Here is a 26371-nt window from a genome sequence, read left to right as displayed (position 1 = left end):
CATCATGTACAGTTCCTTTGGGTTTCTGCACCCCAAATGCATGATTCTGCACTTCTTGGCATTGAATCCCAGCTGCCAAATCTTAGACCAGTCCTTAAATTTACTCAGATCACTTTTCATTTTTTCTATTCCTTTAAATGTGTGTACTCTGTTGCAGATCTTAGTGTCATCCACAAAAAGACAAACTTTTCCTTCTAGCTCTTCTGCAATATTGTTCACAAAGATATTAAACAAAACTGGTCCCAGAACCGAACCTTGAGGTACTCCACTTATCACACTTCTCTCCTTGGAGTAATTTCCATTTACAACTACTCGCTGTCTGTGAATTAATCAAGTTCTGATCCAATCCACAGCCTTGGGACCCATGCCCAGGCTTTTCAATTTGTTCATGAGTCTCCCATGCAGGGTAATATCAAAAGCTTTGCTGAAATCCAGATATATAACATCAAATTCTTGTCCTTTATCTAATTTTCTAGTCTCCCAGTCAAAAAAGTCAATCAGGTTAGTCTGACATTATCTTTTTTTGGTAAAACCATGTTGTCTAGGATTATGCAACCCACTGCATTGCAAATAGTTCACAATACTTTCCTTCAGAAGCATCTCCATTAGTTTTCCCACCACTGAGGAAAGGCTAACTGGCCTGTAGTTTCCAGACTCCATTTGCTGTAATTTTTGTAAAGCTGGACCACAATTGCCCTTCTTGAATCTTGTGGCACCGCTCCTGTTTCTAAAGATCTATTGAACAGGTCTTTCAGAGGACCTGTTAACACCTCTCTTAGCTCCCTCAGTATCCTGGAATATATCTCATCTGGCACCATGGTTTTTGCTAGTTCCACTTAAACACTTTCTTCTGTAAATAGATTGGTATCTACCTCTCTTCCATATGTACTTTTACCAACCAACAATGTTGCTTCTTCAGGGTCTTCTTTAGTGAAAACTGAACTGAGGTATTTGTTTAAAATTTCTGCTTTTTCCTCATCTTTCTCCACTCAATAACCCTTTATTTCCTTTCAGTCTCACACTACTACCTCTAGCCTTCCTCCTTTCTCTGATATATCTGAAAAATGTTTTGTCATCTCGCTTTACTTCCTTGGCAATCCTTTCTTCCACTCAAGGTTTTGCTACCGTGATTTCTTTTCTTTACTTGTCACTTTCAGCTTTATCAGATATTCTTCCCTGTGTTCCTCTTTTGAGTACCTATGTACTTTTTGAATGCTAATCATTTTGCATTTATTGTTTCAGCTACCTCAGAGAACCAAATCATATTCCTTTTTCTCTTTCTTTTATTTAATTTTCTTACATAAAGATTTGCTGCCTTTGTTTAGCTCCTTTTTATTTAGCCCACTTTTGTTACAATTCACCGATCTTCTCTCAGCCTTTTAGCTCCTCCTGAAGGTACTCTCCCATTTTAACAAAGTCTGTAATTTTGAAGTCCAGGACATTGATTTTTGTGTGACTTCTCTCCATCTTGGCCATTATATCAAATCATATCATCTGATGATCACTGGTGGTCAGATAGGCACCTACCTGAATATTAGAGATATTATCTCTATTGGTGAGCATCAGGTCCAGTATTGCTCTTCCCCTCATGGGTTCAATCATTATTTGCTTAAGCAGAGCTCCTTGAAAGGCATCCACAATCTCCCTATTCCTTATAGATTCTGCAGCATGAAATGCCCTCCTGGAAGAGGTAGTGAGATCAAAGATGATAAAGGAATTCAAAAAGGCATGAGATAAATACAGATGATCCCAGTGGCTAAAGGATGAAGAAAAGGGATAATCCATGTTGAATGGGGTAACTTGTGCAGAGCAGCAATTACCCTAAGAATAAAATAATTAAAAAATAGCTTGCTGGACAGACTGGATGGACAACTTGGGTCTTTTTGAGCTGACATCTATGTAACTATATAAATTTAGTTGGTCCACTCGCCTAGACGATTCTCAAATCTTTCTGTTTCTGAGGCCCCTTCCCTATTGTAACAATTATTTGTCCCGCTTTTACCCTCATCCACCCACCCCAAAAGTATTTTATGTATATAAATTAGCTAAACAATTAGACATAGATTTCTGTTTTATTTTTATTTTCATTAGTTTTTGTTAGGTATGGCAGACTTCCTGAAGCCTTCTCAAGGACCCGTCAAGGAGTTCCAGATGCCTGGTTGAGAAACTCTACACTAGCCTGAGACAACCAACTTTCTCTATGTCCCTAGACATTCTTCAGGATGTGGGACTTCAGTTTATCTCCGACTTAGATAAGATCTGTGTGCAGAGTTCTAGCCTGTGTTCAGTTTCTTCTCTGATATTTCCCTTAAAGAGAGGATTGTTAGTACAGTATCTAAGGACATATCTTTTCTGTTGTTTGTTTACAAGTTGTCAAAAGCTATCTCTTTTTAGGTAGAGAGAAACAGGGACTCCAGGATTAAGATGATTAATTCTACAAGTTCATTTCCCTAAAGGAATTAGTGGCAGTCTGTCTGCTTACTTTTCTGGTACAATGACCCATTAGTGTGACTCTGTTTTCAGGAAATAATTGTAGGAATTTAGTTGCCTTTATATATTTTTTCCTCTAAAGTTAAACTACATTGGGAAATGCCTTCTAATGTGCAACATCATAAGATACTAGCCCTTGGACAATCACTACAAACTTGCATCCCCCAAGTAGTACAGTAAAATTTAAATGCATTAATATCCTCCTCTCACTAAGTGATCTAAATATGTCAAAAAAGCTATGAAAATAGAAAGACCGGCCATAATAATGAGGTAATTGACTATCTATTTGCTCATGAACTATTCTAGGCTGACAATAACGTTTATCCCAGGACAAGCAGGATGCTAGTCCTCACATATGGGTGACATCACTGACGGAGCCCTATTGTTACGGTCCCGGTCGCGAGTGTCGCGACCCGGCCCTTACCTCCATGGTCCCGTTCCGCCTTGGGGAATCAATGGCCTGTTCCGCGGTGTTCCTGCGGGAGGGACGCCGCCGAGAAGCCCCTCCGGGATGCCTCCTTCCTAGGCACGCGCGCGTGCAAGAGCCGCGCTTATGAAGGACTTTTCCCGCCACAGAAGACTTCACCTCACGCCTGACGTCAGACACGGTGGCCTATGTAAGGCTGCCACGGATCCCAGAACTATGCCTTGCAACAGGGTTCCTTGTGGTTCTCAGTTGCTCCGAGCCCCGGAGTGTGCTTGCCCAAGCAACTCCGTTCCAGCCTGAGACTCGCTGCGCTCTGGCTCTCGAGTCTTGTCTCTGTTCCTGCTTGCTTCCAGTAACCTGTCTTGCTTCAGTTCCAGTCGGGTTTCAGTAACCTGTCTTGCTTCAGTTCCAGTCCGGTTCCAGCACCTGTCTTGCTTCAGCTCCTGTCCGGTCCCAGTGACCTCTCCTGCTTCAGTTCCTGTTCGGTTCCAGTACATGTCTAGCTTCAGCTCCAGTCCGGTTCCAGTAACCTGTCTTGCTTCAGTTCCAGTCCGGTTCCAGTACCTGGCTCGCTTCAGTTCCATTCCAGTTCCAGTATCCGCCCTGCATTGGATCCAGACTCCGATCACCTAAGTCCCAGCGGCCGGGCTCCTACGGGCTCCTCCCGGGGGAGTACCGGCTTCCAGGGTGAACCTCCTAAGTCCCAGCGGCTGGGCTCCTACGGGCTCCTCCCGGGGGAGTACCAGCTTCCAGGGTGAAGCTCGTTCGTCCACCTCCTGCCTGGTATCTGCCTCCCGGCCTGTCCCTAGAAGAGACCATCTTCCTCCAGTCTCCCGCAGGCCGGCCCAAGGGTCCACTAAAACCGTTTCTCACAACAAATTGCAAGGCCATGGACTCGGCTGAGCTACCAGGACCCCAGGATCTTCCTGGGTTGGCTCTGCAGCTACAACAACAACAGCAATACCTGGATGTCCTTGCCGGCTCTGTGTGACAATTTGCCACTCGAATGGACGCCAGGGATACTCGGTCCTCGCCTGCTGTAGGCCTGGTACCCGAGGATGCAGCTTTACCTGTGACTCAGCTTCCGGCACCCTCTCGCTACGTTGGAGATTCCAGGACCTGCCGAGGGTTCCTGAACCAGTGTTTTATACGGTTCTCCCTCTTGTCCCGGCAGTTTCCCACGGACTCTGTTAAGGTGGCGTATATACTCTCCCTGCTTGATGGGAAGGCTCTGGTAATGGCCTCCCCCCCTTTGGGAGCATAACGACTCCTCGCTGGAGGATTTACAGTAGTTTGTCTCCAACTTCCGCCAAGCTTTTGACGAGCCGGCCCACCAGGCCACTGCCATGTCTGATCTACTACAGCTTCGCCAAGGGTCTCTTCCCCTGGCGGACTACGCTATGGAATTTAGGACTCTCGCCCAGGAAGTGGGTTGGCAAGACGGTAGCCTTAAGGCTATCTTCTTGGAGGGGTTGTCCAGGTGCATTAAGGATGAAATTGCCGCCCGTGTCCTCCCGGAGGATCTCAATGCCCTCACTGACATGGCTGCTCGGATCAACCGCCGCCTGCAACAGAGAGTGCGAGAGTCTCATTCCACGAAGAACAGTCCACCTCTTGGTTCTTCACACCCACCACCCTCTTCAAAGTCCTCCCATTCTGACGTTCCTGCCTCTGAACCTATGCAGTTGGGGCGTGCCCCCCTCTCCATCGAGGAGAGACAACGTTGTCGTTCATTGGGCCTGTGCCTGTATTGCGGGCAGAAGGGCCATTTTTTGGCATGCTGTCAGGAGCGTGCGGGAAACTCCAGAACCTAGGAGGTCGAGAGGCGCTCCTCCTAGGTTGTGCCACCGCTCCTCAGTGCACCTCACCCATTACCTTCAAATTCCCCGGAGGGTCCTTGGAAACCCTCACGTTCCTGGATTCCGGAGCTGGGGGTAACTTTATCCAGGAAACTTGGTCTCCCAACTGCGGATCCCTACGCAGAGACGAGAAGTTCCGCTTTGGATTACCTCCAACCAGGGGACGCTCCTGCCAGGTCGAATACTGTTGTCCACAGCTACCATTACGGTCCACACCGGGGCGATCCATATGGAGGAGATAGCCTTTCTGGTTTTGAAGAAGGCTGTCCACCCTGTGGTGTTAGGACTGCCGTGGCTCCAGAAGCAGTCGCCTACGATTTGTTGGGATACTCTGCAGATTACCAGATGGAGTCCCTAATGCCTCTCGCACTGTATGAAGGTGCCTAAGCCTCCAGCACTCCTGCTTCTGCACTTCGCACTGGATCCTCCAGCGCCGTACGAGGACTACACGGATGTCTTTTCAAAGACAAAGGCGGAGATCCTCCCGCAGCACCGCCCGTATGACTGTGCGATTGACTTGCTACCTGGAACCATGCCTCCTCGGGGTAGAGTGTACCCCTTGTTTTTGCCCGAAACCCGGGCAATGTCTGAATATATAACAGAGAACCTGGCCAAGGGCTTCATCCGCCCGTCAAATTTGCCTGCCGGGGCAGGATTCTTCTTTGTTAGTAAGAAAGACAGCTCCTTGAGGCTGTGTATCGACTACCGAGGACTCAATGCTATCACTAAGTGGGACCGCTACCCACTCCCATTAATTCCAGAACTTCTTGATAGGCTTCAAGGCGCAAGAGTCTTTACGAAACTGGACTTGCGTGGGGCCTACAATTTGGTTAGAATCCGCCCCGAGGATGAGTGGAAGATCACGTTCAATACCAGAGACGGGCATTACGAGTATCTCGTAATGCCTTTTGATCTTTGTAACGCTCCAGCGGTCTTCCAGCACCTGATGAACGAGGTGCTACACGATCTATTGAATACCTGCGTTATCATCTACCTCGACGATGTTTTGATCTTTTCCCATGACCTGCCTACGTATCACCAGCATGTTTGCCAAGTACTTCAGAAACTCAGGAAGCACAGCCTGTATGCCAAGCTGGAGAAGTGCTCTTTCGAAAAGACCTTCCTGCCATTCCTGGGTTACATCGTCTCGGCAGACGGCTTCCAAATGGACCCGGAGAAAGTTGCTGCGATCAAGAATTGGCCTCAGTCAAGAGGCCTTAAAGCGTTACAATGCTTCCTCGGCTTCGCAAATTTCTATAGGCACTTTATTCCAAACTACTTGCGCATTGTGGCTCCATTAACTGCGCTCGCTCAGAAAGCAGCCAGCGTGGTGGATTGGCCTGACTCAGCCTGCCAAGCCTTTGAGAATCTTAAGAAATCCTTCCTGTTAGACACCTGCCTCCGCCACCCTGACCCTAGCCGACCATTCGTAGTGGAGGTTGATGCCTCCAACGTGGCGGTTGGAGCAGTGTTGAGTCAGCACGCAGATACAGGACAACTTCTCCCCTGTTCTTACTTCTCGCGGAAGTTTTCCCCAGCCGAGAGCAACTACTGTATCGGCGATAAGGAGCTGTTGGCGGTAAAACTCACTCTGGAAGAGTGGAGACAGTGGTTGGAGGGGGCCAACCATCCGATCACCATATACACCGACCATAAGAACCTAGCATTCCTGAGCCAAGCCCAGCACTTGAATCCGAGGCAAGCTCGCTGGTCCTTGTTTTTTGACCGGTTTAACTTCACTCTACGATATCGTCCTGGCTCTAAGACTGTACGAGCGGACGCCCTATCCCGCTCCACTGAGGTCGAGGAGACTCTGGAGACGCCACAGTACATCCTGGATCCCAAGAAGGTGTGCCTAGCAATAACCTCGGTAACCTCGGAGGAGAAGACTGTCGTCCCACGTTGCTCTTGTAGGGCTGTTTTGGCCTGGGCCCATGAATCCCTCACTGGGGGTCATGTGGGTTGTACCAGAACCCTAGACCTCTTACTGGTGGCCTAGACAGTAAGACAAGACGTGTGTCTTTTCGTGGATTCCTGCCCCACCTGTGCATTACAGAAGCTGCTGGCCGGGAGACCTAGAGGCCTGTTACAGCCCTTGCCCATCCCAGTGAAGCCCTGGACGCATATCTCCACTGATTTTGTGGTGGACCTCCCAGCATCTGACAGAAACATGGTCATTTGGGTGACCGTGGACCGGTTTTCCAAAATGGCGCACTTTATCCCTCTACCGAAGTTACCTTCAGCTCCAGAGTTGGCAGATCTGTTCGCTCAACATGTGTTCCGACTCCATGGTCTTCCTCAGGACATAGTATCGGACCGAGGCCCACAGTTCACCGCCCGCTACTGGAAGGCTTTATGTAAGCGCTTCGATGTACAACTCAGTCTCTTGTCTGCCTTCCACCCCCAGAGTAATGGGCAGACAGAACGGACAAACCGGACCTTAAAGACCTTCCTACGGTCATTCGTAAATGAAAGACACGATAACTGGGCCAAGCTACTCCCATGGGCGGAATTTTCATACAACAACCATACACACTCCACTACTAGAAGTTCCCCCTTCTTAGCAGTTTATGGGAAGCAACTTCGGCCACCCTTGCCCTCGCCAGATCCTAGTGCGCTACCAGCAGTGCAACTCTCTGCCCGCCAGCTACTTGCCTTGTGGGCATCCATCCAAAGGAAGATGCATAAGGCCGCCCGGTCTGCCAAGAGATGGGCAGACGGCCATCGCCAGACAGCACCCATTTTCCTCCCAGGGGACCGCGTCTGGCTGAGTACGAAGAATCTGCAACTGCGGATCCCTTCCCGAAGACTCCCCCCCCCAGATTTTGTGGATCATTTCGCATTGTTGAGCGAGTAGGAGCAGTCTCCTATCACTTGCGCTTGCCCTCCTCTATGCATGTACACAACGTCTTCCATGTGTCGCTTTTGAAGCCTCTCATCCTTTCCAGGTACCATCCTCGGGCTCCTGATTCCCCGGATCCATCGGTGCCAGGAGATACCACCTACCAAGTCAGGGAGATCCTCGACGTAAGATTCCATCAACGCCGGTGGGAGTACCTACTTGCCTGGGAGGGATGTGGCCCTGAGGACAACACATGGGAACCCGCCCGCAACTTCCTCGACAAGGACTTGCTAAAGAGGTTCCACCAGGACCACCCAGGTAAACCCGGGCCTGCTAAGAGGGGGCATAAGAGGGGAAGTACTGTTACGGTCCCGGTCGCGAGTGTCGCGACCCGGCCCTTATCTCCATGGTCCCGTTCCGCCTTGGGGAATCAATGGCCTGTTCCGTGGCGTTCCTGCGGGAAGGACGCCGCCAAGAAGCCCCTCCGGGACGCCTCCTTCCTAGGCAAGGCGCAAGAGCCGCACTTATGAAGGCCTTTTCCTGCCACAGAAGACTCCACCTCACGCCTGATGTCAAACGCGGCGGCATATGTAAGGCCGCCGCGGATCCCAGAACTTTGCCTTGCAACAGGGTTCCTTGCGGTTCTCCCTGGAACCTCCTTAGGAGGTTCACCCTGGAAGCCGGTACTCCCCTGGGAGGAGCCCATAGGAGCCGCTGGGACTTAGGCGATCGGAGTCTGGATCCAACGCAGGGTTGCTTGGGCAAGCACACTCTGGGGCTCAGAGCCCCAGAGTGTGCTCCGAGCCCCAGAGTGTGCTTGCCCAAGCAACTCCGTTCCAGCCTGAGACTCGCTGCACTCTGGCTCTCGAGTCTTGCCTCTGTTCCTGCTTGCTTCCAGTAACCTGTCTTGCTTCAGTTCCAGTCCGGTTCCAGTAACCTGTCTTGCTTCTGTTCCAGTCCGGTTCCAGTAACCTGTCTTGCTTCTGTTCCAGTTCAGTTCCAGTAACCTGTCTTGCTTCAGTTCCAGTCCGGTTCCAGTACCTGTCTTGCTTCAGCTCCGGTCTGGTCCCAGTGACCTCTCCTGCTTCAGTTCCAGTCCGTTTCCAGTACCTGTCTAGCTTCAGCTCCAGTCCGGTTCCAGTTACCTGTCTTGCTTCAGTTCCAGTCCGGTTCCAGTACCTGTCTCGCTTCAGTTCCAGTCCAGTTCCAGTATCTGCCCTGCATTGGATCCAGACTCCGATCGCCTAAGTCCCAGCGGCTCCTACGGGCTCCTCCCAGGGGAGTACCGGCTTCCAGGGTGAACCTCCTAAGTCCCAGCGGCTTGGCTCCTATGGGCTCCTCCCGGGGGAGTTTCCAGGGTGAAGCTCGTTCATCCACCTCCTGCCTGGTATCCGCCTCCCAGCCTGTCCCTAGAAGAGACTATAGTCCATCTTCCTCCAGTCTCCTGCAGCCCGGCCCAAAGGTCCACTAAAACCGTTTCTCACAATACCTATCACGGAAAACTTTCTGTCAAAGTTTCTAGAAACTTTTGACTGGCACACTGAGCCCACTGAGCATGCCCAGCATGCCATGATCCCTCGAGCCACAGGGGATCACTGAGCCGTGCTGCATTTAGCATCGCGGAGCAGGAGCCCAGTGTGAATTTTTTCACACAACTCTGTCTAAAAAACAGATTAAAATATCACTCTTTTCTCATCCCCACATCGGGGTCTCTCTTCAACCACCGGCCGGTGAGTAGAATTTTTGTTCTGACTCTATTTGAGTTCACAAAACTGTTAGTCAAATAACCATCAATGGCTGTCTCGGTTTTCATGGCTACTGGTTTTAAAAAAAATGTCCCAAATGTAATTGAACGATGTCAATTACTGATCCACACCTTGAGGTGTACTTTGTTTGGATCAATCCCATGACGTCTCGCCATGCCCAAAATGTGTGGAAATGACCGCTAAAGGTCGAAAAGCACATCAGGAAAAGATGGAACACCTTTTCCACATCCAGCTGTTATCTTCTACGTTGACGTCCACCCATTCGTCTCCGGCCGGAGGGTCGAAAAAACTGGTTATTAAAAAGCGTCAACTGGAGGGCTCGGGAGACTGGTCATCACTGAACCCATCTGCGGCATCGATGAAGTCAACGTCTGGGCTTGAAAAAGCCTCAGAACATCGTATAAAACATTGACATCGGTTTCGTCATTCTTCGATTCTGGAGGCCCTGTTATCACCGGAGCAGCCTGGAGCCAAAAGACCTCGTCTACAAGAGACACCGAGGCCTTTTACACCAAGGCGTTCCCCAACCCTAGAGGTGCCGGACATCGAGCTGCCACAGGGCCCTGTGGTAGAGCCGATGATGCCTTCACTAACACCAAGTATAGCTGCTCTGTCTGCATCAGGTATTACGGAGGAACTGAGTGGATTCATCCACCAAGCGGTGTGAGAAACGCTCCAGGAATACCAACCATCGACACCGACGACTCCTCCGATGCTGATAACCTCACTGAAGCCGACACCATTGTCGATGCCGGTGCCTGCACCGATGCCGGTACCATCACCGATGCCGGGGCCATCCCCGAAGACAGGACAAGCACAGATGCCAGGACCAGCACCAATGCCGATGCCATCGCCATCAACATTCCCGATGCCGTTCCCGATGCTAGTACCCATTCCAGGGACTCCAATGCAACCTGATGTTTTGATTTTTCAACCGCTCATGGAAAAACTCAATGCCCTCATCGGTGCTATGCCATCTCAACCTATTCCTACTAAGCCAGCAGATATAGGAGATACGTTTGGTCAGTTCGCACTTGATGAACCTCAACCAGGACCTTCAGGACTTCTCAGACCAGTGATTCCATCAGTACCACCGAGGTCTTCTCCTACTTCTCCTTCCAAACATGCACCATATGACTCCTGGGAGGATAGAAATACAGATTCCTCATTGGAAAGTTTCATGTCTGAACCATCTCCTCCTGAAGGAAGGAAAAAGTCCCCACCAGAAGACTTATCCTTCACCACCTTCATAAAAGATATGGCAGACACAATCCCTTTTAAATTAGTGTCTGAGGAGGATACAAGACAACAAACATTAGAAGTTCTCCAATTTGTGGATCCACCCAAGGAAGTCCTAGCCATTCCTATCCATGAGGTCCTACTAGACTTACAACATAGATTGTGGGAACATCCATGTTCCATTCCGCCAGTCAATAGGAGAATGGACACCACAGCATGTCCCTGGTTATCAAAAGGCTCAACTACCACACCAGTCAGTAGTGGTCGAGGCAGCTCAGAAAAAATCTAAAAGAGTACGACCTCATTCGTCTACACCACTGGGAAGGATCATCGATTCCTAGACTCTCTAGGAAGGAAAGTATTCCAAGGAGCAATGCTTAACTCCAGGATAGCGTCTTACCAACTCTATATGATGCAATACCAGAGGAATCTTTGGAAACAAATGCAGCAGCTCACTGATTCTCTATCTCAGCAATATCAAAATGCAGCTCAGGCAATTGTCCATAAAGGACTAGAAGCTGGAAAACATGAGGTTCGTGCTGCATATGACAGCTTCGAAACATCTTCAAGGGTTGCAGCTTCAGGGATCAGTGCACACCGTTGGGCCTGGTTAAAAGCCTCTGACCTCAGGCCTGAGGTACAGGATAAATTGGTAAACTTACCCTGCGTGGGTGACAACCTTTTTGGGTCTAAGGTTCAGGACGCAGTGGCCCAACTTAAAGAGCATACAGAAACACTGCATCAGTTATCTGCTGTCCCACAAGACTCCTCTTCTTCAGCGTCCCACCGTCAACCAAGAAAGGATACCAGAAAGCCATACTACAGGCCAAGGAGATATTATCCACCGGCACCTAGGGGTAGATCTTCCCGACCACAGCAAAGATCTCAGCCCATGCAGCCTAGAACTGCTAGGCCTCAACCACCAGTACAAACAGGACCAGCTGCAGGTTTTTGAGACAACACCAGAGAACAGAAGCCATTTCCAAAATCCCAACCCAAATGTACCAGTAGGAGTTCGAGTCTCCTTCTATAACAACCATTGGTTACAGATAACAACAGACCAGTGGGTACTCTCCATAATATCACGAGGTTATCAACTCAATTTCCTCTCAATTCCAAAAGACTCTCCTCCAAAGTCTCTTTGGATAAACAAAAACCACATCACTCTTCTGCAAGCAGAATTATCCACCCTTCTGAGGGCCAGAGCTGTAGAACCGGTACCCCGGCCCCAGCAGGGCAGAGGATTCTACTCCCGTTATTTCCTCATTCCAAAGAAAACAGGAGGTCTACGTCCCATCCTAAACCTCAGAAATCTCAACAAATTTCTACAGAAGGATAAATTCAGGATGGTCTCTTTAGGCACCATGCTTCCCCTTCTTCAGACAGAGGAGACTGGCTCTGTTCTCTGGATCTACAAGACGCTTACGCTCACATTCCAATATTCCCTCCTCATCGCAAGTATCTGCATTTCCTGGTGGGTCAACAGCGTTTCCAATACAGGGTTCTACCATTCGGACTTGCCTCAGCACCCAGAGTATTCACAAAGGGCTAGATTTTAAAAGCCCTGCACGCGTAAATCCTGCCGGATTTACGCGCACAAGGCACTCACACGCCGGCGTGCCTATTTTGCATAGGCCACCGGTGCGCGCAAAGCCTCAGGATGTGCGTAAGTCCCAGGGCTTCGTAAAAGGGGCGGGAAGGGGCGTGTCCGGGGCGGTCCAGGGCGGGTCTGGGGGCGTGGCGACGGTTCGGGGGTGGGCTGGGAGGGTGGTCCCAAGTCCCCCGGCACTGCAGCCTGTGCCGGGGGATGCCGAGGCAGCGCGTGCAAGTTACGCCTGCTTCAAGAAGGCATAACTTGCACAACAAAGGTGGGGGGGGGGAATTTAGGTAGGGCTGGGGGGTGGGGTAGATAGGGGAAGGAAGGGGAAGATGGGGGGACGCGGAAGGAAAGTTCCCTCCGAGGCCGTTCCAATTTTGGAGCGGCCTCGGAGGGAACGGAGGCAGGCTGCGCGGCTCGGCGCGCGCAGGCTGCCGATTTTGCGCAGCCTTGCACGTGCCGACCCCGTATTTTATAAGAATGTGCAGCTACGCGCGCATCTTATAAAATCTGGCGTACTTATTTAAGATCTACCTCAGCATGCCTAGCAGTGGTAACAGCACAATTACACAAGAAAAGTGTACACGTTTTCCCCTACCTGGATGACTGGCTCATCAGAAGTTACTCTCAACAAGGAGCTCTGGCTTCTCTCAGACGAACAATCAATCTGCTCGACTCGATGGGTTTGCTCATCAATTACCAAAAGTCCTATCTCATCCCGTCTCACCTACTACAATTCATCGGAGCAGAGTTGAACACCATACTATCAAGAGACCTTCCTACCCGAAGATTGGGCAGAAACACTCTCCTCATTAGCAAACTCGCTACGCTCACAAAAACAAGCAACAGATCATCAATTTCTAACTTTGCTAGGTCACATGGCCTCTACAGTTCATGTTACCCCTGTTGCTAGATTAGCCATGAGAATATCCCAATGGACATTGAGATCACAATGGATACAAGCAATTCGACCACTGTAATCTCCAATTCAAATAACCCACCAGTTATATTCATATCTCCTTTGGTGGGTAAACAAGGACAACTTGTGCAAGGGCCTACCTACCCTTCCAACAACCAGTTCCACAGATAACTCTAACTACAGATGAATCCACCTTAGGTTGGGGAACTCACATAGACAATCTCCAAACCCAGGGTACTTGGACAAAACTCGAAGCAACATTTCAAATCAATTTCCTGGAACTTCGAGCTATATGTTATGCTCTACATGCGTTCAAGGACTGCCTTTCACACAAGACTGTTCTCATACAAACGGACAACACAGTTGCATTGTGGTACCTGAACAAGCAAGGAGGCACAGGCTCTTATCTCCTTTGCCAAGAAGCTGCACAGATTTGGGACTGGGCCCTGACGCGTTCCATATTTCTCCGGGCCACTTATCAAGCGGTCATTCACAACATAGTTGCAGATCGCCTCAGTCGTCAGTTCCAACCTCACGAATGGTCCCTGGATCCCTTAGTAGCGACCAGGATATTTCAACTTGGGGACAACCAACAATAGACCTCTTTGCATCACACCTGAATCACAAAGTGGACAGGTTCTGCTCTCTACACAAACAGAAACACCAGCCAGCCAAGGACGCCTTTGCTCGCCCCTGGAATTCAGGCCTTCTATATGCGTATCCCCCGATACCGCTAATAACCAAAACTCTAGTGAAGCTATAACAGGACAAGGGGTCCATGATACTCATAGCCCCACATTGGCCATGACAAATGTGGCTTCCCATACTTCTCGACCTATCGATCACAGAACCAGTTCGCCTGGGCAAAGCACCCACTCTCATAACCCAGAACCAGGGAAGGTTGTGTCATCCCAACCTTCATTCCCTATCTCTGACAGCCTGGATGTTGAAAACTTAATATTACAACCACTCAATGTTTCAAATAATGTCTCTCAAATACTTATAGCTTCACGTAAACCTTACACACGAAAGAACTATTCCTCGAAGTGGAAAAGATTCACTTTGTGGTATTCACAAAAAGACATTGACCCTTTTTCCTGCCCCACACCTTCTTTACTAGGCTATCTATGGCACCTTTCAAGTGCTATCTCAGCTTACCATCATACAGTAGGAGATGCACCAGTATCCGGGCAACCTCTTGTCAGTAGATTTATGAGAGGTTTAATTCACCTTAAACCACCTGCCACAGAATGGGACCTTAATTTAGTACTAACAAGGCTCATGTGCTCTCCCTTTGTACCCATGACTTCCTGCGATATTAAATTTCTCACATGGAAGACTATCTTCCTAATAGCCATTACCTCTGCTAGAAGGGTTAGTGAGTTACAAGCACTTATCACATACTCACCTTATACAAAATTCCTCCATGATCGGGTGGTACTCCATACACATCCAAAATTCCTTCCCAAGGTAGTTACGGAATTCCATTTGAACCAATCCATAGTTTTGCCCATATTCTTCCCAAGACCTCATTCTCACCAAGGAGAGAGGGCTTTGCATACCTTGGACTGTAAATGTGCGCTTTCATATTATTTAGACCGCACTGCAGTCCACAGGAAATCCACTCAACTCTTTGTTTGTTTTGACCCAAACAAACCGGGTAATCCAGTGGGCAAACAAACGCTATCAAACTGGCTAGCAAATTGTATAGAGTTCTGCTATGAAAAAGCAGGCCTTCCTCTCCAAGGACGAGTAAATGAGCATTCAGTAAGAGCAATGTCAACCTCAGTAGCACACTATCGTTCAGTACCAGTATCTGACATATGTAAAGCTGATAATTAATCACTAAACAGAAGCAAACACCTCTCAAATAGTCACTCACACACAAAGTGTAACACTTTAGAGAGGGAAATAGTCTTACAGCTATTTACCACCAACATATATCAAAAACTAGACTAGAGACAATATCATAGGCGTTTGCTCCCGGTAAACCTTTAATCCGCTGTCTCTCGCCCTCGATGGGCCGCAGGCAGTAGTCAGCCTGTGAGCTCAAGGGTGTTTAATCATCTGTTGTCTCATGTCTACCCAACCAACAATCCAAACATTATTTTCTTAAATTTGTATATGTGAAACACTAAATGCAAGTTATTAAAGCATCTCTTAAAAAATACTAAACCGGCTGGTAACCCACAGTTATTGATCAAAAATACTTAGCCGCAAAATAGTCAATTGAATCTTTCAAGATGTATTTTTGATCAATAACTGTGGGTTACCAGCCGGTTTAGTATTTTTTAAGAGATGCTTTAATAACTTGCATTTTAGTGTTTCACATATACAAATTTAAGAAAATAATGTTTGGATCATTGGTTGGGTAGACATGAGACAATAGATGATTAAACACCCTTGAGCTCACAGGCTGACTACTGCCTGCGGCCCATCAAGGGCGAGAGACAGCGGATTAAAGGTTTACCGTGAGCAAACGCCTATGATATTGTCTCTAGTCTAGTTTTTGATATATGTTGGTGGTAAATAGCTGTAAGACTATTTCCCTCTCTGATATGTAAAGCTGAAACATGGAGTTCTCTTCACACTTTTGCAGCTCATTACTGTTTGGATAAAGAAGGAAGACAAGATTCAGCTTATGGACAATCTGTTTTAAAGAACTTGTTTCCAGTATAATCCCAACTCCTTCTACATCCACCTGCTGTGATTTTAGGCTGCCTCATTTTCTCCAACAATACTTCAGTGTTGGTTCACTACAAAATGACTCAGCCTATAGCTTGCTAATCACCCATATGTGAGGACTAGCATTCTGTTTGCCCTGGGATAAAGCAAAATTGCTTACCTTGTAATAGGTGTTATCCCAGGACAGCAGGATGTAGTCCTCAAGAAACCCACCCGCCACCCCGTGGAGTTGGGTCCGATATGTTTTATTATTTTATTTTTGCTAACGCTTATTGCTATACACGAGACTGAAGGGAGACCCCTGTGGCTCGAGGGATCATGGCATGCTGGGCATGCTCAGTGGGCTCAGTGTTCCAGTCAAAAGTTTCTAGAAACTTTGACAGAAAGTTTTCCTTGATAGGGCTCCGTCAGTGACGTCACCCATGTGTGAGGACTACATCCTGCTGTCCTGGGATAACACCTATTACAAGGTAAGCAATTTTACTTTCTATCATGCAACCTCAATCCTGAATTGCTGTGTTTTTATTGCTTTGAAAGAATGCACTATGTGCTTTTTAATAAATAGTTTAGTGTGTATCTTGTTTTGTGTGTTTGACATTTGTCATTGCAATGCACCAAAGAATTATGGGACCTTGTATGTTTAATTCCCCAAGGATGAGCAGTCTGTCCAAAGTCACATGGTAAATTAAAAACTATTTCATTTAAGTAGCACATAACACTTCTGTACTATCCCTAACATCCACTAGGGGTTTAGCCCTTGACCACTTAATGGTGCTAACAAGTGCTGCACAGGCCTCACCTGCACCTGTGCATGGATTCCTGTACTGGTAACCTTCTATTACCAGCTGGTTTCCACTTGGCAAGAATCATGTCCACAAGCTATTCCCTAGTAGTTTCTGGGAATATGGCAAGTCTACAACAACTTGGGTGTCACACAGCTCCCAGAAAGGACACCTACAGACTACATACCAAAAATACTGACAGCACCCACAATACACTTATTTGGGTCACTGACCAGCTGCAGACACAAAGCTAACAAACTAAGGGGGCGGGTTCTGGGCAGCCGCACCGGAAGGGGAGGAGTCGGGGCAGCACCGGTGTGGACGCTGTGAAGATGTCGCTGACGGCGAAAAGGTAAGGGCGCTTTTCGCCGCCAGTTTCACGCCCAGTAGCACCACCTTTTACGATGGTGCTGTTGGGTGCAAAAGCCGGCAGCGATGACACCATGGAGGTGCGATTTCTGCCGGCTTTCGCAGGCCCGCCCCCTGCTTCACCCCGCCCCCCATTATCGCCGGATTTTCTAAGGTCTGCGACCTTAGAAAATCCAGGCCTAAAAAGTTTATTATTAAAATGGAGGAATAGTGAACATGAAAAGATTAAATCTGCAAACAGGCGAAAAAAAGGAAAATAGATTTTATAGTAAACACTATCTAGTACATATGATCTAACTTGTCTGCAGAGCTAATTATTGCACTTAACCAGTCAGAATAGGAAGTTACTCTGGTGAAATAACAGTCAGTTTTTTTTGGACTGGTTTGATTAAATGTTAGGATCCAGATCGCTGGCAGCCTTCTAGGTTACACAACTTGTGAGAAACGTTGTTCATAGAGCTCTGTATAACTGATTTGTCTGTCAGCTGATAACATACAGCTACAGTTACTCAGTTATGTCATACAGCCTTGTTTAGATCAGGCAGCAGGAGGTTGACCCTGTCAATTTCTGCGGTTACTAACTGTAGAAGAGGGCAAGATCAGGTTGCCACCTGCAGTTTAACAGTCTTCAAGGAAAAAGAGTTCTTAAAAGAGGTAACAAAGCTGCAGGGCAAACGAGGAATAACTTTAACATACAAAAATCCCTCTTATGTCACAATAAATAATTCTGTTTAAAGCATACTAAAGCAGTGTGATATTTTTTCCCTCTAGGTGCTTCCTTGAGAAACTGGCTTCTGATAGGTATTGGCCTGCCTGTCCTTCTTATTGCCTTAATTGTCGCTACAATAATAAAAAGGAGGCAAAGAGAAAGCTCACCCACTTATGAGTAAATATTAATCCTTTTCATTTGTGAAAAATGTTTTACTTTCCAATACAAGAAATGTACATTGTCAGATAATTATGAAATTGGTAGGATTTCTGGTTTCTTGTTTAAAGCCCCTGAATATTTAAATATAGATACATAGATATAGATACAGTATATGTATCTATATATCTGCACAAAGCTGCATAGATTTAATAGTGCTATTGAAATGAGAAGTAGTTATAAAGTGACAGCCCCTTTAAACTGATTTCCTTCCCTTCCTCCCAGCAAGACCATATTTTTTCAAAAGATATAAACAGTGCTACTCAGTAATTCTGTTTACTTTGACCTTGATTCTGCAAACTCATCCTGAGTTAAAAATCTATTTGTAGAGATATTTGATTGAGGATAAAGAACAAAAATATTTGCCTTCAAAATTCAAAAATAGTGTTGGGGAAGGGGTGCTGCACCTCTGCTGCCCTGGCCCCAGGAGCGGGAGATCGCTCCCGGGGCCCACTGGACCACCAGGTAATTTTAAAACATTTTGGGGGGGGGGTCGGGAGGGTGGTGGAGGCTAAGGGAGTGGTTTTAAAGGGTTGGGGTGGGTTTTTTGTTTATCGGCCGACAGTCCGAGCATGAGAGAACACTCCCGGGCCCCCGCTGGACCACCAGGTAATTTTAAAACATTTTGGGGGGGGGGGGGTCGGGAGGGTGGTGGAGGCTAAGGGAGCGGTTTTAAAGGGTCGGGGGGGGTTTTTAGGTTGTGTCCTAACTCCCATTAGTGTGCACTAACCCGATTAACGATTTTTTCACGATAAATCGGTGGAATTTCTATTGTATCGCACTCTTTAACAATTAATGACGATTTAAAAAATATCGGACGATATTTTAAATCGTCAAAAAACGATTCACATCCCTAGTATATATATTATTTCCTCCATTAAAATATCTCCTCCAGTATAAGATATATGTCTCTCCCTCCCTCCCCAACAACATCATATATATCTGCAAATAGGGTAAGTGGTGTAGTATGTGAATGATTAAGTAGGTCAATAGAGGTACATTTGAGTTTGTTGTTGAAGCATTCATTGACCGCTACTCAAGTGAGTATCACTGTCATTGTTGCCTTGTGCCCAGGACTGTGTTTATTTTGCCCTGTGAATGGGTTTCCACCTTTTTATGATATCATCTTGTATGCCTCTAACTATACATGTACTAGTTTTTAAGGTACAGTGTGCACTTGCTAATATTCTGGCAGCAGCCATGAAACCCCTGAAGTGTTTCTGCAAGGAGGAGAGCTCATCCTCACATCAGGCTCAAGAATCACAACATTTTCTAGGGGTTTCAAAATATCAGTCACCGATCTACCTCAAGGAAGATGTGTCTCTCTGTTGTGAAGCTGCTTGTGGCTATGCCCACAAGCAGCCTCTGACCTTCTATGCAGCCTGGAGGCCGCTACTTGCCAGCCGTTGTCTGCCTCTCTCTCCGCAGCCAGGAGGGCTGCTGCCATCCCCGCTGCTACTGCTGCTGCCGTCCGCAGCGGACCCAGCCGCCACTGATGCCGCCGCCTTCCATGTGGCACAGGCTGCCGCTGAACCAGCCACCCTTGCGGTGGACAGAGCCGCCGTTGTTGCTCCTCTTCGCGGCACGGTGCCACCGACTTCTGGGCCTCTTCGCAGCTAGGCCGCGGATGCTCCTCCCTGTGCAGCCTGGAGGCCGCCGCCAGCGCCATTCCTTTCACATCCAGGAGGTCACCGCCGATGCTCCTCTTCTGTGGCCCGGAGGTCACTGCCGACCAGGTCCTCTTCCGCAGCCTGGAGGCTTCCCCGGAGCTCCTCTTCCTGCGGCAGGAAGCCGCCATCACTTTCCTTCTTCGCGGCAGGGAGCCGCCGATGTCAGGGCCTTCCCTTGCGGCACGGACACTGCTGTCACTGTTCCTGGTCCTGCCTTCCTCTAGGCATGCGTCTTCTCTTCATTTAAAGGGCTCGCGGTGGAGCAGTCCTCCATGGCTCCTCCTGATGATGTTCCTGAGGCATCTCCACTTCAGGCCTATAAAAAGGGGCCTTTTGGTCAGTCTGTCTTGGCCTTCGTAAGGAGCTAGTCAGCTCCTGGATTCTCCATTCCAGCTCTTCAATCCAGGAGACCTCCATGGTCCTTCCTCGCTTCTTCAAGGCACTCTGTTCTTTGTGGGAATTCCCTTGTCTTCATCTGTGGTTCCTGATCCTTCATCTTCGTTTCCATTTATGGTCTCTCATCAAATCTTGTGTCCTCGTCTGCCTTTCTCTGGATTGTTCCTGTCTTCAGATGTTCCTAGTCCTGATGTTCCCCGGTCCAGAAGTACCTGATGTTCCATGCTTAGTGTTCCAGATGTCCCAGATGTCTTCATCTCCAGAGGTTCCTGATGTCCTAGATGTCCAGACGCCCTGATGTCTTGGTGTCCAGAGGTACCGGTATCCTGTTGTACCCGTTGTCCTAGGTTACAGTCCTGATCCTGATGTTTCTGAGTTCCAAGTTACGAGTCCTGATCCTGATGTATCCGAGTTCCAAGTTCTGAGTCTTGAATCCTGAATCTTGTACCCTGTTCCCGGTCTCGGAGTACCTCGTGCCTGATTCTGTCCATGACCTAGGTCCTGAGTCCTCTTCCTCATCTGAGTATCCTGAGTCCTCATCTTCATCTGACTATCCTGAGTCCTCATCTAAGCATCCTGAACCCTTGTCCTAGTATCTTCACCTCATCCAAGTCCAATTATCTCGTCTCATCCGAGTATCCTCGTCGCGTCCAAATTCCAAGTATCCTCATCTTGTTCCAATTTCCAAGCATCCTCGTCTTGTTCCAAGTTCCAGTACCATCGCCTCTCCTCGATCTCTGTCCATCATGGTGGCATCTGCCGTTCCCAAGCAGCAGGTCCGAAAGGGCTATCGAGTCGCCGGGAGGCTATCCCAGAGCCATCATTGCATTGCTGGGTCTCTCCCAATGCGTTCAGGCTCAAGCAGAAGGTCAGGGCTCTTGGTGGTCAGCCTGTCCCGCCCATGCTGTGGATACATCTTGCCTGCCTCGGCGCTTCCACGGAGCTCCTTTGCAGTCGTGCCATGGTCCAGAGGCATACCAATCTTCCATAATCAGGACTGCTCCCTAGCGCTCTCCCTCAACACTCTCTTCCTGCTTCCCAGGTCATTATATCATTATCAGTTTTTGAGGAGAAGCTGGATAGAAGGATCCAAAGGCCTTGGATCAAAAGATGGCAAGGGTACTGGAGTACTAACATCATGGCATTGTTGTTTTACAAACGGAAGTCCACCCCTTGTAATACTCTTCAGGCACCCAACAGAGAAGTCTGACATTGGTTCTAGGAGGGGCATTTGTATCTGGTACCACTGCACTAAAGCTATTTCTAGTGCATTGGGAGAGGAAACTTCACTGTCTACTCCTGATAGTGAGCACCCCAACCTTGGAGGCTTGCATCCATCATGAGCACAAGTCAGTCTGGAGCCTGCAAGGAAACTCCCTTCCTTAGATGGTCTGCCTGCAAACACCATTTCAGTTGGATGCTGTTCTCCACTGGTAACTGAAGCCGTATCGAGTAGAACTGAAACTGTGGACTCCACCAGGGCAAGCAGAGTACAATGAAGAGGATGCATATGCGCCCTTGCCCATGGAACCACCCCTAGGGTGGCTGCCATCAAACCGAGTACCTGCAGATAAGACCATATTGTCAGGTAAACTGCTTCTATCAATAGCTGCACCTGAGCCATCACTTCTGAATATGGATCTCCGGCAGAAAAACCCTGCCTTGCTTTATATCGAAAATGAACACTGAGATACTCCAGCATCAGGGGCGGCTGTAAATTGCTTTTGACCAAGTTCACTATCCAACCTAGCTCCTGCAACAAGGAGACCTTGCATAAGGCCTGAAAACTCTATTCCAAACTTTGGCCCAAATTAGCAAGTCATCTAGGTATGGGTGGACCAGAATGCCATCCTTTCACAACACCTCTCGCGACCACCTACCATGACCTTGGAAAAGGTTCTGAGAATGGTGGTCAAATCGAAGGGGAGCGCTCGAAATGATAATGTCACCCCAAAATGGTGGACTTGCAGGGTTCCTCCCTGGAGGTTGTGCCCACTCCACCACCTCGGCCCAAGGGTCCACACCTACTACAACTCGGAAATTCAAGGGGAGAAGTCAGTCACCACCTGGCACTTGGGAACTGAAAGCACCACCCTTTCTGCTGCCCTCAGTCAAAGCATCCACATCTTGGAGTTAAGGGAAGAAGAAGAGCTAGTCAGAGTCCCTGCCCCAAAGAGATTACAAATACTTTTATGGCACCATTGGGTAGCAGTTTGCACCCAGGATGAGGTTACAGTTATATTCAGGAGTGATTTTTCCACTTGCTCAGGGAGTCAATTGCACTTGTCGGTTTAGAGCATGTTTGCTGACAAATTTGATCATTAACAGAACTATCTGTGGGCATTCGACCTGATTGTCCAATTGGCAATAAATAGTTATGATGTACACAGTTGATAATAAATAGTTATGATGATGTACACAGTTATGATAATTAGAAGCCAAGATGTCAAAATTTTGATCCTTTATTGGAGACTTAAAATCTTAAAAAGTCTCCAATAAAGGATCAAAATTTTGACATCTTGGTTTCTAATCCTCATTTTGTTGCCCCCACGGCTTTGTTAGATAGCCTTCCTTGTTGCTTTCTCAACCCTTCACAGTTATGATAATAAATAGTTATGATGTACACAGTTATGATGTACACAGTTCCACACCCACTTTCAAGTTTATTCAAAAATACTGGCAAATTTGTTACTTGAGAAACAATAGGATATGGCTCAGAGAACCAGCGGTTAGAAATCATGTGTGTTCCCAAAACTGAAATGTCACACCGATTCTTTTATACTTTTATTTTGTTTCTCAGCAGCTTGAACAGCTGTCTGATATACATTGGTATGGTCAACTGTCCCATAAATGTCCCATTTCAATCAACAATATTACAGAGTGTCCTGTTCTTGCTTTGTAAGTGTTAACAATTCAGGTTCCTGATGGCCCTAAACTCTCCTGAACTGAGAGTGTCAGCTTGCCATACTCTTGGAAAATCCTGCATGGTGAGGATCATTCCCTTGGAGTTTCTTACAGTGCTACCTGAAATGCAGTAGGCTTCAAACAACTTCCCAGCCTGTGCCTGTATTCCCAGGGGAAGATCCTGTGGAGGGTCTTTTAGATTGTTCTTCCTTTGCTTCTCTCCTTTTTATGACCCCTTAGAGGGAGAGGCCTAGGACGGAACACTGGGCCTTTGCAAATGCAGCTTCAGGCCCAAAAGGAGGAAGGGTGGCAAAAAAAAAACCTACCTCAACCAAAATCTGTGTTGAGGAAGAGTATAGTGATAGGAGTATAATCTACGTCCACCTGGCCAAGATGGTAAGAAGGACAGTGAAATGCTAAGAGAAATTAGGGAAGCTATCCAAATTGGTAGTACAGTAATAATGGGAGATTTCAATTACCAAACACACAAATTCTCTTAATGAAACATCCCACGATTGAAATGAGCTATATAGAAACACGTGGTATTGAAAAATTAAACAATCACAGCGCTATGAAATTTTATCTTATATGTTTAAGGACCATCATACCACCCACAGTGCTCACAAGTCAGACTTGCATCTCATGCACTTTCACGGGGTCACATTAATCAATTGGTCCAGATGGAAGGCATCAAAGTTCAATTTTATGTACTTTTTATGAATTTTTTACTATATATATTAAAAAGGCAACTTCCCTTGTTTCTGGGTTATCGGGTAACTTATCCTGTAGCTGTCGGGGTAACTTGTCCACGCGCGCGTTTTCGCCACATAAGCTGCTTCAGAGACATCCGTTTTCAAACTCATCCTGATCCAGCTACAAGTTACCCCGACAGCTATGGGATAAGTTACCCCGATAACCCAGAAACAAGGGAAGTTGCCTTTTTAATATATATAGTAAAAAATTCATAAAAAGTACATAAAATTGAACTTTGATGCCTTCCATCTGGACCAATTGATTAAATGTGACCCCGTGAAAGTGCATGAGATGCAAGTCTGACTTGTTGAGCACTGTGGGTGGTATGATGGTCCTTAAACATATAGATAAAATTTCATAGCGCTGTGATTGTTTAATTTTTCAATACCACGTGTTTCTATATAGATTTCCAATTACCCCAATATTTATAGGGTAAGTGAAACATCAGGCCATGCTAGAGAGATAAAGTTCCTGGATGGAATAAATTTCAGTTTCATGGGAGTAATTGGTTCAGGAACCAATGAGAGAGGGAGCAATTTTAGATCTAATTCTCAGTGGTGCACAGGATTTGATGAGAGAAGTAATGGTGGTGGGGCCGCTTGGCAATAATGATCATAATATTATCAAATTTGAATTAATGACTGGAAGGGGGAAAATTAAGTAAATTCACGACTGGCTGTAGCACTAAACTTTCAAAAGGGAAACTTTGATAAAATGAGAAAAATAGTTAAATAATTATTGAAAGATAGAGCTACAAAGATAAAAGGTTAGCAACAGGTGTGGACATTGTTAAAAAATACCATCCTAGAAGCACAGTCCATATGTATTTCCTCACATTAAGAAGGTAGAAGGAAGGTCAAATGATTGCCAGCATGGCTAAAAAGTGAAGTGAAAGAGGCTATTATAGCAAAAAGATCTTCATTCAAAAATTGGAAGAAGGATCCATCAGAAGAAAATAGGAAAAAGCATAAGCATTGGCAAGTTAAATATAAGACATTGATAAGACAGGCTAAGAGGGAATTTGAAAAAGAAATTGGCCATAGAGGTAAAAACTCATTATAAAAACTTTTTTAAAATATAATTTGAAGCAGAAAGCCTGCAAGGGAGTTGGTTGGGACTGTTAGATGATCGAGGGCTTAAAGGGGCACTTAGGAAGATAATGCCATAGCAGAAAGATTAAACAATTTCTTTGCTTTTGGTGTTACTGAAGAGGATGTTGGGGAGATACCCATTCCGGAGACAGTTTTCAAGGGTGATGGTTCAGAAGAACTGAACTAAATCCCGGTGAACCTGGAAGATGTGGTAGGCCAGATTGACAAACTGAAGAGTAGTAAATCACCTGGACCATATGACATACACCCCAGGGTTCTGAAAGAACTAAAAAATAAAATTTCAGACCTATTTCAGTTAATTTGTAACCTATCATTAAAATCCTCCATTGTACCTGAAGATTGGAGGATGAACAATGTAACCACAATATTTGAAAAGGGCTCCAGGGGTGATCCAGGAAACTACAGACCAATGAGCCTGGCTTCAGTACTGGTAAAAATCGTGGAAACTCTAATAAAGAACAAAATCACAAAACATTTAGATAGACATGGTTTAATGGGACACAGCCAGCATGGATTTACCCAAGGGAAGTCTTTCCTCACAAATCTCCTATATTCTTTTGAAGGGGTAAATAAACATGTGGGCTAAGGTGAACCAGTAGATGTGGTGTATTTGGATTTTCAGAAGGTGTTCAACAAAATCCACATGAGAGGCTTCTAAGAAAACTGAAAAGTCATGGGATAGGAGGCAATATCCTTTTGTGGACTGCAAGCTGGTTAAAAGACAGGAAACAGAGAGTAGGATTAAATGCTCTGTTTTCATAGTGGAAAAAGGTAAACAGTGGAATGCCTCAGGGATCTGTACTTGGACCAGTGCTTTTTAATATATTTATAATGATCTGGAAAGGGGGTATGATGATGAGGTGATCAAATTTGCGGATGACACAAAATTATGCAGAGTAGTTAAATCTGAAGCGGATTGTGATAAATTGCAGGAGGACCTTGCGAGACTGGAATACTGGGCTTCCAAATGGGAGATGAAATTTAATGTGGACAAGTGCAAAGTGAAAATCTAAGGAAAAATAACCTGAGGTGTAGTTACACAATGTTAGGTTCTATCTAGGAGTTACCACCCAGGAAAGAGATCTAGGCATCATAGTGGATAATACACTGAAATTTTTGGCTGTGTGCTGTGGCGATCACAAAAGCAAACAATGTTGGGAATTATTAAGAAGGGAATGGCAAATAAATTGATGGATGTCATAATAATGCCTCTGTATCTTTCCATGGTGAGACCGCATCTTGTATACTGTGTGCTATTCTGGTCACTGCATCTCAAAAAAGGGTAGGCTAAGGAAGTTAGAGCTGTTCAGTTTGGAGAAGAGACGACTGAAGGGGGATATGATAGAGGTCTACAAAATCTTGAAAGAACTTAAAAAATTATTGTAATGCGTTACTTACTCTCAGATAATAGAAAGACTAGGGTGCAATTAATGATGTTAGCAAGTAGTTATTTAAAACAAATTGAAGAAAATTCTTTTTCACTCAGTGCATTGTTAAGCTCTGGAATTGATTGCCAGAGGATGTGGTTACATCCTCTGGCAATCAACATCCTGACGGCTGTTAATCGGGTTTGCTTGGGGAGTGGCCATTGCTATTAGTTGCATCAGTGGTATGGGATCTTCTTGGAGTTTGGTTA

At 46.6% G+C, this 26371-nt stretch overlaps 1 protein-coding gene across 4 annotated transcripts in view; it reads left to right on the top strand.

Annotated features, from left to right (window-relative positions):
- Nucleotides 1-26371, top strand: part of LOC115092720 (disintegrin and metalloproteinase domain-containing protein 9-like) — a 978865-nt gene that overhangs the window by 847341 nt on the left and 105153 nt on the right. For 2 of the 4 annotated variants that reach the window (XM_029603965.1, XM_029603964.1), the window contains exon 19: nt 17747-17861. The exons of the other annotated variants lie outside the window; for them this stretch is intronic. In XM_029603965.1, coding sequence (XP_029459825.1) covers nt 17747-17861 — 115 coding nt within the window. The remainder of the gene's footprint in view (nt 1-17746; nt 17862-26371) is intronic. 4 annotated transcript variants of the gene reach the window in all.

This window comes from Rhinatrema bivittatum, chromosome 5 (genome assembly GCF_901001135.1).
Source record: "Rhinatrema bivittatum chromosome 5, aRhiBiv1.1, whole genome shotgun sequence".
Classification (NCBI taxonomy): domain Eukaryota; kingdom Metazoa; phylum Chordata; class Amphibia; order Gymnophiona; family Rhinatrematidae; genus Rhinatrema; species Rhinatrema bivittatum.
Note: the sequence above shows the minus strand (reverse complement) of the source record. Positions and strands in the feature narration are given on the sequence as shown.